Below are 16,740 nucleotides of genomic sequence, written 5' to 3'. Positions count from 1 at the left end.
TGCTACCCTACTTTATTTGTGGAAGTGATTCTCAGTCCTGGTTACATGCCAGAATCTGCTGTGAGCTTTCACAAACCCTGGGCTCCACCCCAGAGATTCAAAAGTAATGATAATTGGGAGAGTATTCGAATATGCAGCCAGGGTTGAGAACCACTGATGTGGACAAGCCTGATGTTCAAGAGGCAGCTCCCCCTCTTCTGTTGGGACAGGCCCATTCCTTGGGCCTGGTGGTTGGCTGGAGAACACCGCCATTTGAGTGATCTCAGTGCACCTCTCCATGAAGAGGTATCTCAGTACCTTCTTCTCTCTGGACTTCTGTTTGAGCAGTTGAGTGATTTCTGGTTCTAATAAACCAAGACCTGGGAGCTGAGTGTGTGTGTTTAGAATAAGTGTCCCAATGTTTATTGTTATAAAGAATACCTTATTTTTTCCTTCTATTATTGCCGTGCGCTGAGTGATGCTCTCAATTCTGTTTCCTATGTTGCTGTCAGGATCCAGGATAAAGGACTCTTCATTATTGGAGCAAAAGTCATACCTATTTTTAAAAAAAGTAAGTCATTACTATGTTGCTTTGCAGCATGGTCCAGACCAAGGTGAAATGAAAATCATTGGACAAGTGCTCGGGCAACAAAAGCACACTTTCTTTCTCTTTCCTTTAGATTTCCCCCATTATCCATTCTCACAACTTAAAAATAGCAAATATATTTTGCCTGATTTGAAAAACCACATCAATGTATCTCCAAACGTCCTTCCTATTCTAAATGTTAAATATGAAATAAAATGCATAAATTAGAAAATTCAATATATAGATTTTAATTAGCTCCTAGTGGAGGAAATATGCAAACACGGAAAAAAATGTAGTTACGTTAATGAATGGAAACCTCAAAGAAATCACATCTATAAAAGGCTGGCTGCTAATCAGAACATTCCATTGCAGGTAACTTTTTCCAGGCTAATTAAGTGCATATGCAAACACACATGATAGAGCAGTTATTAATTTCAGTCTATTTCTTTTCAAGTTTGGCAGTTTCATGGTAAGCTCTTCAACTTCTCAGGCCTCAAGTGTTTAATTATAAAATAAGGGTTTGAAGTTGTTTACCTTTAAGATCTTTTTTAATTCTAAAAGTCCATGAAATCTCTTTTATTATTTTGAACTAGCTACTCGAGTACCATTTTTTTCTTTTTTGATTAAAGTATTACACATGTGTCCTTATCCCCCTATATCTGGAAGTTGGCATGTTTTCTCAGACACGTTATTATCAGTAAGCTTCTGTTTTCATATGGTTTGCTATGCAGATCATTTGGTAAATAGTTACTGCTCATTTATTATGTTTTATGTGTCCTACATCCTACGTGAATATAAACCCCAAACAACAAAAAAGACATTTAAGTCCATGCTGACTGGCAGTAAACTAGTATCTTAACTGGCCTTGCTGCCGGCTGGCTTTTTCCACTCTTCCAACACCCACCAAACTGCGTCAGACCAACCCCTGCTGCTCTGGTTTTCAGTGAAATCCTTTTTGTTCCAAAAGCTTTAACAACTGGACTGTAGAAATTTCAGGCTCTTTTGTCTGATGGTCAAGGCCATCCACAGTCCATCTCTCACCTGCTTTTCCAAACGTAACCCTACTAGAAGCCCTTTGTTCTAGTCAAATTGGGTTTTGGTTTGGTTAGTTCAGAGTATTGGATCAGGAGTCAGAGGGGACTTAGGTCCTAGTCCTGCCACAACTTTTCCTAACTGTATGACAAGTTTTCTATTCTGCAAACTAAAAATTAAATATACCTGCCTTTGTTAATCTCACAGGATTATATAAGCATCAAATGGCTTAATTTACTTGCCAAGGTTTTTTAAATTAAAGACACAGAGGAAAGTACGGAGTTATCTTCCCTGTATCACAGGGTATGCCATGTGCACTTAGATCCCTTCATCTTCACTCACGCAGCTACCACTGACTAGACAATCCCACCACCCATAATGTGGTCTTGTCTAAGAGCTTATTCTGCCCATTGTGACCCCTCATTGCTCTCACCACTCACTGAGCCTACAGCAAGTTCTCCTTAAAACATTCCTTGAGATTTAAATATGAATTTATTTGAGACAGTGCAAATAGAGAGATATTTTAGGTGCCTCAAAACTGCATCTGTTAGACTCCCAAGGTTTGGAGAGATGTGCCTGCAGGAGCCTGACTCGAGTCCCTGCAGCCACCCTCGGCCAGCCATGCCCTCTGTTTCCAATTAACCTCGGTGTAGATTTTTCTGTTTACTTGCATGGGGACCATTTCACTGAAGCATTTTTAAAATTAAAAATATCTATATATATAAAAGCCTAAGCGACCGAATGACCGAATGACTGTTCGACCAGTTGCTATGATGCACACTGACCACCAGGGGGCAGATGCTCAGTGCAAGGGCTGCCCCCTGGCGGTCAGTGTGCTCCCACATCCAACCTCCTGAGGCCGTCCAACCTCCTGCGGCCCCTCCCCCCACTGGCCTCCTGTGGCCCAGATCAGCCCCATCACCAGCCAGGCAGGGGTACCCCACCCATGCACAAATTTGTGCACCAGGCCTCTAGTGTGTGTGTACATATATACATATACACACACACACACACACACACGTATACATATATACATATATATGTGTGTGCATATATATGTATATATATGTGTATATGTGTGTGTGTATATATATACATATATGTGTATATATATTATGTGTGTGTGTGTGTGTGTGTGTGTGTGTGTGTGTGTGTGTATATATATTGTTTTCAGAGAGGAAGAGAGAGAGAGAGAGGGAAACATCAATGGTGAGAGAGAATCATTGATTGGCTGCCTCCTGCACGCTCTACACTGGGGATCAAGCCTGCAACCCGGGCATGTGCCCTGACTGGGAATTGAACTGTGACCTCCTAGTTCATTGGTTGGTGCTCAACCACTGAGCAACACAGGCCAGGCTCATTGAAGCATTTTGTATTGTTACCTTTTGGACTAGAATTTGTGGTGAACAGAAAGTTTTCTGGGCTTTATTTTGTACATGTTTTGGGTAGATTTTGGAGATTTTGAAACCAGGAGGATCTTTTAGAGTTCAATTTCCAGAAAGAATAGAGGGGATGATCTTAAGGAGCCAAGGGCAGCCATGACTTACGTGAGATGAAGGTGAGAGGATAAAATAAGTGAGAAAAAGGGAAGACGGGATTGCAATGGCCAGGAGAAAGCTCTGTGGTTGTTCCTCTCTGGCCCTGGAGCCGAGGACTCCAGAATGTGAAGCTATCTAGTCTTCCAGATGGTTTCCCTCCTGGGCACGCTGCCCTGTGAGACCCCGACCCCCAGCCCCCAGAGCACCCGCACTTCCTAAGTTGCCATTTAGTGCTTCCAGGCCCCACTGGGCCAGCAGCTGCAGAGGAGCAGGGGCCACAGGTACTTACTCGCTCTGTTCTCATAATTAAGCGAGGGCCTAGCAGGTAATTGGCACCATATAAACATGTAGAAGCTTATAAACAGGCATGAGATACTGACATGTTGTTTCTAGTAAGAGTATTCATTTGTTTTAGTTTATTATTTTCAAACATAGTGATAAAAATACATAATGTAATAAAACCTCATATACTCACCGCCCCTATTTGACAATTACAATTTTGCCACATTTGTTTAATCTATCCCTTATTTCTTTTTATTTTCTATAAGTATTTTAAAGCAAGTCCCAGACATCATGTCATTTTTACCCTACATATTTCAGTGCATATCTCCAAAAATATGCTCATTTTCTAATATAACAACAGTGTCATTATTACACCTAATAGAATTAGCAACAATTCCTTGGTGTTGTTTGTACCCAGTCCATAAATCAGATTTCCTCCAAATGTTTTTAAAATGTCTATTTTTACAGTTAGATTATAAGACTAAATTTAAAAAGAATTAATAAGAAGTGACCATTTTTTGTTGTTGTTGTTGTTAATCCTCACCCAAGGAGATTTTTCCACTGATTTTTTAGAGAGAGTGAAAGGGAGGGGGAGAAATAGAAATATCAATGTGAAAGAGACACATCAATTGGTTGCTTCCCACATGTGTCCTGACCAAGGCCGAGAATCGAGCCTGCAACCGAGATACAATGCCTTTGACTGGAATTGAACCTGGAACCCTTCAGTCTGCAGGTCAACGCTCTATCCACTGAGCCAAACTGGCTAGGGCAAGGAGTAACCACTCTTAAGGAATTTCTGTGATTTCTCGTAGCTAATCTTATAATCATCAGGTAAAATAAGTGAAAGCAGTTTTCTTTACTAATCAACTCTATTGATTAGTGTTGTCTATTAGTAGAGAAAATGGAGCCAAAGAGAAATTAGACACTTTCTCCTTTACTTGAGACATTTTATTGATGAAGTTTTAAAATCATGACGTTATTTTGCCCTAGTTTTCATTATTAGTATTCTGCATTTTCTTTTTGTTTGTTTGTTTGTTTTTGTTAATCCTCACTCGAGGATTTTTTTTCTCCATTGCTTTTTAGAGAGAGTGGGAGAGAAGGAGAAAGGGGGAACGAGGGGGGGGGGGAGAAACAATGATGTGAGAGCGACATATCAATCAGTTGCTTTCGGTACCCACCCTGACTGGGGCTAGGAATCGAACCCGAAGCCCTTCAGTGAGAGGGCTGATGCTCCACTGAGCAGCCCTGGCCAGGGCGCCATTTTCTAGACTAGAACCTCCATACCTTGAACTAGTATTTGACCTCACATCTTTTACACATGCTCAACACACGTACGAGTATATATAATGCATACATGTACATTACAGGCATATGGAGCTTATGACATGTGTACACCTATATTGGTCATGTGTGTGTACTGGGTATTGTGACATCAAACAACAGAAATTGTGTCTGGAAAAGAAGTCTTTAATTTCATTCTTTTTCCCTTAAAGAAGGGGAACAGATCAGAGAGGCCTTAGGCAAAGATCTTAGTTTCATACTCTTGGTCTTCAGGAAATGCAAAGAAATATATGAGAGTAAAGCAAGTCTAGGCATTTCCCGAGGGAAATGCAGTCTGCTGTCCGAGTTCACTAGGGCCTGCCAACCTCTGACCCCCACCCCCACCCCCACCACTAAGTCGAAGGGCAGTGGCTGAGGGCACAAGCCCCAGCAAGGTCCTCCAACAAAAAGGACAGATTCTGGGCTGTTTTCTAATTTGAGGACTGTTATTTTTCCCTCTTTGTAATTGCAACCATAAAAATAGAATGTCATTTAGGAGCCTGACTATATAATAGCACTTGAAAAGAGATTTAGGGGGAGGGGAGTTTGCCTCAGTCTTAAGAATACATCAAGCTCTTAAGGAAGTAGATTGTGCCATGTTTGAAGATGCAAAGATAATCACTGTGCTGGGAACTGTCTTGAGGGGGGAGGAAGCCGAACAACAAGAGGAAAGCAGCGTTCACTCCTGATTTCGCACAGGAAGCCCACAGCACCTCCTGCCAAAGAGAGATAAGAAAGCTCCCAGGCACAATTCTGGACAAGGCCACTGTTATCAGCTTCAGCTCCACGCTGTCCTCTCTCTGCTTCGAGCCTCCGTCCCTTTCCTAATGAGCTTTAGGATCCGACCTCCATTTGCATGCAGCATGCCAAGTACAACATCATGGAGGTTATTTATAACCATCGAGAGAGAAAAAATTTTCCGGGGTAAGAGTGTACTCCATGTCAACTCATCCATTGCCCTGGAGTTGAAACAAATCAGTTTCAGACTATAGATTGACATAAATAAATGAAAAGAAAGCAGCCAATTATGTGCCCAGCACATGGAGTGGGGCCCTACAGGTGACATGTCAGTGTGTGTAGCTCCATGCAGGAGCATCTGTGGGGCGCTCCCGGCTGCTCTCAGTTACCGGGCTTCTTCTCTTGACACTTATTAGGGAAACACCACCCTCCAGAGATGCAGATGACATTACTGACCCACATGCTTTGGGTTGATCTTCCTGTAGTGGCGAGGAATTTGCCTTGTTCCCCTCACACTCATAAATACTTGGCTCCTCTGTGACCAAAGACAGATAAAGGCAGTCTGGGGCCACAGAAAAAGGCAAAGCCAACACAGGGGTCAAACCGACACACTTGACAATATTGACTGCTGGTTAATATGGCAAGTTAGCCAGCCATAGTTCTAATAATTATAATATACACCATGCATGTTATTCTCTACTGCAGTAAGGGTTATATTTTCTATTCGCTAGGCGTTTCTTAAACACGGTCTCACTAATCTGTACAATATCCTAAAAAAGTAGGTACTCTCACCTCCCATTTAATGGATAAGGAAATTGAGGATTAGAGAGGTTAAGTAATTACCCAAGGCTAAACAGTTAAGAAGTGGCAGAAGCAGAATTTATCACCAGTTCTGGCTCACTCCAGAATCCGTGCACTTACCCAGGAGGTAACAATATCCATGCACAATCATCATATGATAAGAAATTGCTTTACTTCACTGTTTCTTTGTATTTACCAAGACAAGGCTTGTCAAATATTCACTACACAAATATCGTTAGTGCAGTGGCAATTTCAGTCTTTTTTAGCTCTTTTTGCGTAGTATGGTGAACTTCTTTCCAATGTCTGGCATACAACTCTCACCAGAAGCAACCAAAATGTGCTGCACGTGCAGTGTGTGCCTGGTCTGCGGTGAATGCATACTGGAGCTCATTTTGTCATCCCACAGCTTCTGAGCTCAGGTCCCAGTCACCGTCACAAGCCCAGCACAGGAAATACACCCGAGGGGCCCTCTGCGTTCCCTGTGCTGCTCCTCAGGTGCTGGCTTTGACAATTCTGACTTCAGGACTTTCTTCATTCCCTGCCTTTCTTTCTCCTCCCCTACCTACATCACAGGGGCACTTTTCTTCCTTTAGAGCAGCGGTTCTCAACCTGTGGGTCGCGACCCCTTTGGCGGCCGAACGACCCTTTCACAGGGGTGGCCTAAGACCACCCTGCATATCAGATGTTTACATTACGATTCATAATAGTAGCGACATTACAGTTATGAAGTAGCAACGAAAATAATTTTATGGTTGGGTCACAACATGAGGAACTGTATTTAAGGGCCAGAAGGTTGAGAACCACTGGTGTAGAGGACGGGTTGTGGCATCTGATGGAATCAGAAGGAGAGTCCAGCTGGGTGAGCTCAGCCTCTGATGGTTAGTATCTGTATTTGCTTTGAAGCGACTCTCTCTTGTGAGGAAACGTAGACTCTGAAGAACAAGGTGAGAGGGTTTAACCTTTCATTTGGCCTTTCTAGAGATCGCCCATCTGTTTAGTGCCTGTTATAGAAACCAAGAGTCCATAAATAGAGTTAGAAAATTCTCATTTCATAAATGATTTCTAGCAAGTTCCATAACCACCCCAGTTCTAAAGAATCTACTCTACAGCCTGAATCTTGAGATAAAGAGGTGTGTGTGTGTGTGTGTGTGGTGTTTTTTAAGGATCTCCTTTCTCCCTCTGATACATGATATTAAGCTGAACTTTCTTTCAAAATCTCTGTTGCCCTAAGTTCTGACTCTTGGTTGGCTCAGGTAAAACTAGTGCCAGGCTTGGGCTAGGAGCTGTATCTACATACCTAAGGCCCACGAAGTCTCACAGTCACCCAGTGAAGCGGGTGTTATGGTCCCCAGTTCACAAACCCTTTCAGCAGCGAGGAAAATGAAACTGAAAATCAGATGCCTTGCTCAGACTCACAGAGAAAGGAGCAGCGCTGAGATGCGCCAGAGCCCCTGACACTCCCCACCCAGTCCCTCACCACACTTCGCCGGTGCAGCTGGCTCAGTTACCTGAGAGCAGAGCTCTGGTCCAGGGTCAGGCACCGAGAGAAATGAAGTGTTAGCTTCCAAAGGGAGAAGAGGCACCCAGCCCTTTGGTGGAGAGGGGAGAGGAGAGGAATGCTTTATAATTACATTTTGACGTAAATTTTGGTTAGTTTTGGTCATAAAAATGTTTTGATGCCAAAATTATAGGAACTCTTGGCCTTCTACTAGCTGATAAATTTTAACATTTTAAAAAATTTTGCAACAAAATATAAAATCTACCTTTTATCACAACCTCTTTCCCTGTTGACTTACTTTGTCTGCATGATGCCTGATTGCTATGAGGTAAAGCTGGCCTGTTTATTATGAACTCCAATCATTTATAGCAGGCAGCTCACTTTAACGAGGCCTCTGGCTGGAGGTGGCAGTGCATATGGTGAGCTGAGCACCCCAATATTCTACGGCTGCTTATTTGAGCCTGAACCATTGCCTAGGAGTGACTATATATATAATTTGTAAATACAGCACCTTTATTGGGGGGCAGGAGGGAGGGGGGCTCTAGAAAGCTCTATTGAGTCCCAAGACAATAATTTCCCTCTTTCTTTTTTGGATGATGAAATCTGAGGATTTCTTGTGTGAATTCTGTTTAATGAGATTAAACTGCACGTGCTCACTGTGATTTAAAATCTCTTTGTAAAGAATATTAAATCATTTCAAGTTAGGAAACAAAGGGGTAGAGCAGCAGTAAAGAACACATCAAGGCTGTAAAATAAAAATGACTTTGAAAAAACAGAAAGGAAAGAAAAGCCCACCTGGAAGCCGGCCAGCGGGCGCGGCCAGGGCCGCTGGGCTGGTTGGGGCAGCGCCCTGCAGCCGGGCCTGATGTAAACTTCCCTCTGCCCCTGTGCGCTGTGTCAAAACATCACCACAGCGCGTCTGAGCCATCAGATTAATAGAATCTGCAAACACTATCTTTTCCCCTCTTCTCACATTCTCTTAAAACAAATAAAACAATATAGGGGAAGGGATGCTGGCAGCAAAAGGCGGAGCGCTGGAAGGAGTGTTTAGACAGAATGGTTCCTGCTTCTTTGCTCCAGGAAAAGGGCCTAGGCCTTCGGGTGGTCACAGGGTCAGGCCGAGAGGGTTCTGGAGGAGTGACTTTCTTGTGCAGCGAGAGACCTGGTGACGCCTTGGAACCCACACTGAAAATTACTTCTGGTCTGAATGGAGCGGGGGGAGTGGAGAAGACTTTTCAGGGATTGGAGGCTGCGGGTCAGCTCCTCGGACAATGGTGGAGGTGATCCAGCGTCCTGCCCACCTCTGTTTAGATAAGAGCTTTTCCGTGAGCGTCTTGGCCTGCAACATTTCCTGCTCTCGAGGGCCCTGTGGTCCATTCACACTCAGAACAAGGCCTGTCTTCCCAGTCTCTGCTTTCCTTCCTCTCCTCGCCTGTTTGCTGCCACCAGGAGCCCCAGCGATCCCCCCACCCCTGACTCTGACTCTCTCTTTTACAGAATCTGAGCCAGGACAAGGCAGCCTTTCAGTCCAAGAGGGGTGACCGGGAGTCTAAACGGGTGGTTACGTACTTGGTTAAAACCAGATATGGGCTTCACAGAGAACACCTATTTGTTCATTCATTTTTCTTCTACTAGTTTTATTATAGGAGACTGGTCAGCTGAGGAAGAGTGGATTGATGAACAGGTATCTTTAGGGAAATGTTAAGTGTGGCTACAAATATCTTTTATCTCTTACATGTAAGGAGTTTTACTTAAAGTATTAACTCCATTCCATGAAGAATATTTCAATATTGTTACATTTTGTTATCATGAAAAGGAAGAGAACAGAGTACTTATCTAGTGGTCAATACTGAAACATCCAGAAAGCCTTCAGGGCTAGGGGCAGGAAGTCACAATTTACCCTAAGGGCCATAGATCCTAGGGCTAGTCAGACCCAATTTCAAATCATGACTTTCTAGTTACATAACCCTGGATAGCAAAAGCCCACTTGTGAGAATCAGAGTCCTAGAAAACTGCTCAGAAGTTTCAATCCTTGAATAGTTCTGCATCATGTCACTTTAGTTGGATCGTGTCACTTTAAATAAGTTCTGTTTTGGTGTTATGCACTGGTCACCACTGAAGGGCGTTATACCTGAGACACCCCCTCTCATAGAGCTGTGGCTGAGGAGTTTGTGGGACATACCCCACACATCAGGAGAGAAGTCATTTCCCTCAGCTCTCAGTTCCCTGAAAGGCTATACTTCTCTTGGTTTGTTTTCAACTCATGGGTCTCTTATGCTTGCAAATGTCTATTTTATTTCTCTTTCTCTCTGGACAACTAGAAAGTAAAGCTTGTGGGCCATCTATACTAATAAAAGGGGAATATATTAATTAGACCGGGAGACCTTCTGGACATCCTTCTGGACAAAGCCATGGTGGCAGGGCTGAGGCAGAGGTAGTTAGGGGTGATCAGGCCAGGAGGGGAGGGCAGTTTGGGGTGATCAAGCCAGCGGCGGGGGGACAGTTGGGGGCAAGTCAGACATACCTCTCACAATCCGGGACCTCTGGCTCCTAACCACTCACCTGCCTGCCTGCCTGATCGCCCCTAACCACTCTGCCTGCCGGCCTGCTCACCCCCAACGCCCCCCCCCCCCACCAGCCTTCTTGCCCCCGACTGCCCCCTGTTGGCCTGCTTGCCCCCAACGGGCCCCCCTGCTGGCAGGGGTCCAGTTGGGGGCAAGCAGGTCAGCAAGGGGGGGGCAGTTGGGGGCAAGCAGGCTGACAGGGGGCAGCATTGGGGGTGATCAGGTTGGCAGAGGGGGACAGTTGGGGGTGATCAGGCCAGCAGGGAGGCAGCTGGGGGCAAGCAGGCTGGCTGGGTGTGTGTGGGGGGACAGTTGGGGGCGATCAGGCCAGCAGGCAGAGTGGTTAGGGGCGATCAAGCTGGCAAGCAGGTAAGCGGTTAGGAGCCAGTGGTCCCGGATTGTGAGAGGTATGTCCGACTGCCAGTTTAGGCCCCATCCCATAGGGATCGGCAGTCGAACATCCCCTGAGGGGTCCCAGATTAGAAAGGGTGCACGCTGGGCTAAGGGACAATCCTCCCCCCCGCCACCCCACACAAATTTCATGCACCAGGCCACTAGTATCTCCATATTAATCTTAACCCCATTTTCTCCTTTCATCCAGTTTTGCTCAATTATTTATTGTACTTTTTGTGAATCATCTTGAATTCTTTGGAAATGGATGTGCTCTTAACATAACAAACTCAAAAGATTCTGCCACATGTTACCACGCCTTACTAATCCTACTATAGGAGTTAAAAAGAAACAGAAGGGAAATAATTTAAGATCCTTTTGCATCAGCAAACATGAAGGTGATACTAAATGAGTTGACTTGTGTAACATGCTTAGTACAGTGCCTGGCACACAGCAGACAGATGATAAGTGTTAGCTATGATTTTATTATCTGACTAGATAAGAGCTATTTAGGAGCAGAGGCTCTGTCTTACTCATCTTTATAACCTTAGGGTCTAGCCAACCGCCGATGAGCAGTAACAGAGCGCACGTCTCTGGCTCGTGTGATTGCTGGAGAAGAGGAATCCTGATAATGGCCTGACTGATGTGAACTCCACCTCATGACAGGCGGCAACCCTGCCATCCATCACCTACCTAAAACGTGCTGAAAAGGGGGCACTACTGACCCTCAAATGACCTCACACAGATCCCCTCAACTAAGCACTATGTCACCACCCTCAGTGCCTATCCAGTCACAGTGAGGAGTGTTAATGGGACCGGATAAGCTCCTCACAGCAGCATCAATATCTGACGAACTGATGGTCACAGACAATTTCTTCCTTTTTTTTTTTTTTTTTAAAAAATGTTTTTATTGATATTTTAGAGAGAGGGAGAGGAAAAGAAAGATAAACGTCGATGTGAGAGAGAAACATCCATTGGTTGTGACCGAACTTGCAACCTGGGTATGTGTCCTGATCAGGAATCGAACCTGTGACCTTTTGGTGCAAAGGACCTTTTGACGCTCAACCACCTGAGCCACATGGATCAGGACAGTCATGGACAATTTCAACTTAAGCAACAATGCTGAGATGTGGAGAAGCATCTTCTGATCTAATAGAATACTAACCAGCAATGGTCTTCTCCTTTCTTCAAGGGTAGACAAAAATGTTGGCTCATAATGACTAGCGTCATGTTAGTCAAATAAATAATTTGTTCACATACATTCCATTTAAGAAGTAAAATCATGTCCTCTAAAAGAAGATTTAGCTCTGGCTGGGTAACTTAGTTGCTTAGAGCATCATCCCAATATGCTAAGGTTGCAGGTTCAAGCCCTGGTCAGGGCACATACAAGAATCAACCAATGAAGACGTAAGTAAGTGAAACAACAAATTGATGTTTCTCTCTCTCTCTCTCAAATTAATTTTAAAAATTTAAAAGAAGCATACGATTTAGTTCCTTCTGTTATAAGGAAACATAAACATTTATTGAAGAGACAAGTCAAATACATGGGAAAGTATCAGAATACAATTGAACGCAGGCAAGTGAAAGTCAAGAGACCTTACTTGTTATAGGCTGGACAAGACTTGGGTCAATGAGCTGATGTAGAATTCACAAATGTGAGTAGAGCCAGGATATCATAACTTCTCTGATTTCCTAAATAAACTGAAAATTCTACCATTTCTGGTCCCATCTGAATTTCTTTGGAGTAAATCAACATAGTCAGAAAACCAGTTCAGAGACGCAGGCGTTTCCTGGGCAAACGCCATTAACCTAACAGCACAGCTCATTCTGACAAATTGTCATCAGTTTTCTCAGGATATTAGAGTGTGAGGTGCCACCTCAGAGGGAAATGGCTCTGCAGTCAACAACCCAAGAACAACCTAAAAACACTAAACAACTTTCAGCAAACAAACTTAGCACTTCCAATGCACCAGCCACTGGGCTAAAGACTTCATATAATATGTTATCTCATTTAATTCCCCCAACCAATCTTACAGGGTCAGTGTTCTATCTATTATACAGATCAGGGAACACAGATCCAGACTGGTGGTTTATTTTGCGGGTCGATGGTAGTAGGTGCCAGAGTGAGGATTCAGGCTCCAGGCTCAAGAGCCCATGTCCTTAAACTCTAGACTCTATTGCCTTTCTGCATCCTAACACTTTTAAAATTGGCTCTTGATGTCATAAATAGGCTTCTCAAAAAACATGTTTTCTTTCTGGATCATGAGATTTTGACCAAAAATGACTCATTGTAATGTCTAAGTAGTTGTTACAGAAGCAATGCTTGTAAAGTCAAATGAAGTGCCTGGCTGCTGATGTGCTAGACAGCCACTAAATTACAGTCTCTGACAAGACTGGTTTTCTAACATGGAACTTGAACTCTCTGTGTCTCATTTAGAAAATGGTAATAATCACAGTACTGGCCTCACAGAAGTTCTGTATTAATTCAATGAGACAATACATATAAAGCACATATTAAGCACTTAAAATCCTGCAGGTAAGTGCTTACTAACTTTTAGCTATAAAGAAAATAAAAATAGAAATCCTAAGCCATGCAGACTTCTACAAGCCACAGTCTTCTATTTGGCTCTACGGAGTCTCTAAATACCCATTTTTTTTATTCCCTTACCTTAGTTATTTGAAGACTTTTTCATACAAGAAAGGATTTTTCAATAAGGTGGCAATACATGATCACCTTACATAATTTTTATTGATGAGGACAAGGCAGATGGAACATTAGAGGCCTAAGGAAATGGGATATTATGTACACATGTAACTTTTTAAAAAGACTGAGTGAAAATCCAAGTTCCTGGATTCCACGGTTTTGATCTTTAGACATAGAAGAGTTTCAGGGATACAATGCACATATTCTGCTTAAGATGTGCCACAGGAACAAGACCACCAATGAGTCTGTAAAAGCCCATCAACCTTTAAGAATGACAGGGTGGGACTATGGTAAATAGATGGCTGAGTACCTGGGCATTAGCCAGGGAAGGCGAGCTGAAGTAGAATGATTGACGAGCTCAACTATTTAGCCCCAATTCAAGACATTCCATGTCAGGTCCAAATGTACCTTTCCATTTTTTTCCCCAACCCAAATCCAATGTACCAGCCACATTACTCTTCAAGCATGTCTTCTTCAAATCCTCACTCGTTCCTATCCCCATGCCACGCTGTGCTCCCCTCCCTTTTCATTTAACGTTCCAGTACTCACCCACCATCTTTAGGACCCAGATCTTACTTTCTTCAGGGTGTTTCTTCTAAACCAGTGGTTCTCAACCTTCCTAATGCCGCGTCCCTTTAATACAGTTCCTCATGTTGTGGTGAGCCCCAACCATAAAATTATTTTTGTTGCTACTTCATAACTGTAATTTTGCTACTGTTATGAATTGTAATGTAAATATCTGATATGCAGGATGTTCAACCCCCAAAGGGGTCGCGACCCACAGGTTGAGAACCGCTGCAAATGGAAACACTCACCATCTACAATCCACTGATACCATGTTGGCTAATTTATTCAACCAGATTATCAGCACCTCCCATGAAGACTCAGTACAATGTTATGGAAATAAGAATAAAAAGGAATAATAACAGGGAATCAGAGACTTGAATCTAGGGTTTGCTGTTAACTAGCTGAAAGGTGAGGGGTAATTGTTTATCTTTGAGCCTCAGTTTCTCACCTATAAGTTATAATAATAAAAAAAAACTCTCTAAAACTCCCTAATTCTGAGTGAATTAATCATTCAAAGTGACTAGATCAAGGCATGCTGAGGTTGAACTTTGCAGCCTCCCTCTCCTCATTTTGTTCACTCATCAATTGGAAACCCTGTGCTTTCTTTTTTATTTTCTTTTAACTTCTCCTTCTTTATCTCCTCTCCCATGTCTCTTGCCTAAACATCCACTGAGAGCTGAGTGCTTGCTGATCCCAAATTAATCCCCAGCAACAAATGAGGAAATGGGACTTTATTGCAAAAGATCAAATACCCCTGCATGGTGAGACGGTCACAGAGAGGGACAGTACTGTTAGGGCAAAGTGCCATAGAAGTGTCAAACTAATGGTTTGACCTGCTACCTTTCTAAGGTTGGTCTTGCTCAGATTTTCTTATCCCATTGGGGTTTATACCTGCTTAACGGGTCTACTCCCATCTGTGGGTTTGGGCCCTGAACCAGCTGCAGGTAATCGATGGTTCCCAAAGAAATTGTAAAATTTGAGTCAAATTCTCCAAGTTACTGAAAGCTTCTTTCTCCTTTTCTCTCCCACTCTCAATTCAACTCTAACTCAACAGGTGGATCACTGGTGACAAGACTAAACCCAATAGTTTAGGCCAGTGCTCCCCTAAACCTGTCCCTTCACGGATTTCCGCTCCTTCATCTGGGAACTCACAGGCATAGACTTTGAGGGGTCCCCATGGGACACCAATTACAAGTAACCTTCTGAAATGCCAACCTACTTACCTTCTTTAATTCCATGATCTGAAAACACCTGAGAAATAATTTACTGAGCTTTAGTTTCCTTTGGGGAAAATTGAGGAAATTGGGTCCATTATGTAAAACGTTTGCATAGTTTAGGGATAATGTACGCATAAGGACACACACTGCTTTACAGTAGTAAGGGCTCATTGATTAAATCTATTACAGCTGTTATCATCAAGCAGAAAATTGCACTCAAGGTGGTAAAACATCCTACAAGGCTTTTAGAGAAAGTATGAAGAATCGGGGTATAGTGACTTGAAGCTCATTATAAGGCACTACCTGGGCCTTAGTCTAAGTCCACAACACCCTTTCCCTCTTCTCAATCTGCCAGGTTCTGCCTTTTCACCTAAAAGGGCAGTGAAGCTACATTAAAACCATGGGCTCGAGTGGTTTTAATGTAAGTCTACCAAGTCAATGGAGATAAAACTAAAATGTAGATTTTCAAGAATAGGAGCATGTTTTATAAATGATAGTCTTATTTACTTAATACCTAAAGAGCTCGTGTCAGGATACTAGTTTCTAGATTCAGTAATGAAAGTGCCTATTCAATTTTTAAAAATCTGTGCATATGGCCAAAGAAAAGTTAAGATGTTCTGCCAATCTTAAGGAATCTTCCAAATTGTACATCACTACCTTCTGGGATCCCTAATCCTGAGAAGCTCCATTGAATTTTGCTCAAAATATTCCTATAAAAACCACCCAGCACAGCCTTCCTAGGACTCAGCCTTTTGGTTTAATTTAAACACATAATGAAATATTTGACAGTAATTAGAGGAGACAGTTAAATCACAAGAAACAATTACTCATCAAACTCACTGTATAACTATGAAGAGTGGGGAAAATGAAAATCTCACAAAGCATAGAAAAATGGCAAAGAGGCATTTGGCAAATGAACTCGTGCTCAGTTCTCAGGACTTTGTATGAAATATTAATAAGGGCTGTTGTCTGAACACTCACACTGGGCAGCATGCACTCCCTCACCCAGTAATTACTTAACAGAAAATACGAAGTTTCTCATTAGTAAGTGAACATTCACTTTTGGCTGATGATGAAAGCCTCCTGTATGAGATGGACAGATTTGTTGGATTGTTTGTTCAAGCTCAAAGTCTTGCTTAAGCGGTCTTTGGTCAAGTGGTCTTTAATGCCCTCGTGTTGATTCAAGGATGTATGTGTGGCAAATTCAAATTCTCTGTAGTGTACCTAGTTTGAGTCTGCCTACCCATACACACACTACACAGAGTGTATGTCAAGAGACACATGGATACAAATTGTATGTATAGTTAAGAGGAGTGTAATAAAGATTAAAATATGAGGCCTGGCCAGTATTGCTCAGTGATTGAGCATCAACCTATGAACCAGGAGGTCATAGTTCAATTCCCAGTCAGGGCACATGCCAGGGTTATGGGCTTGACCCCCAGTGTGGGGCATGCAGTAAGCAGCTGATTAATGATTCTCTCTCATCATTGACATTCTTTCTCTCTCTCTCCTTTCCTCTCTGAA

At 43.0% G+C, this 16,740-nt stretch overlaps 1 protein-coding gene across 1 annotated transcript in view; it reads right to left on the bottom strand.

The window, feature by feature from the left end:
- Positions 1 to 16,740, bottom strand: part of FLT1 (fms related receptor tyrosine kinase 1) — a 197,052-nt gene that overhangs the window by 105,183 nt on the left and 75,129 nt on the right. The window contains exon 11 of the mRNA XM_081083615.1: positions 421 to 535. Within this exon, the coding sequence (XP_080939741.1) occupies positions 421 to 535 (115 nt within the window). The remainder of the gene's footprint in view (positions 1 to 420; positions 536 to 16,740) is intronic.

The sequence above is a fragment of the Myotis nattereri genome (genome assembly GCF_964212035.1).
Source record: "Myotis nattereri genome assembly, chromosome: 2".
Classification (NCBI taxonomy): domain Eukaryota; kingdom Metazoa; phylum Chordata; class Mammalia; order Chiroptera; family Vespertilionidae; genus Myotis; species Myotis nattereri.
This window is presented reverse-complemented; position numbering and strand designations above follow the sequence as displayed.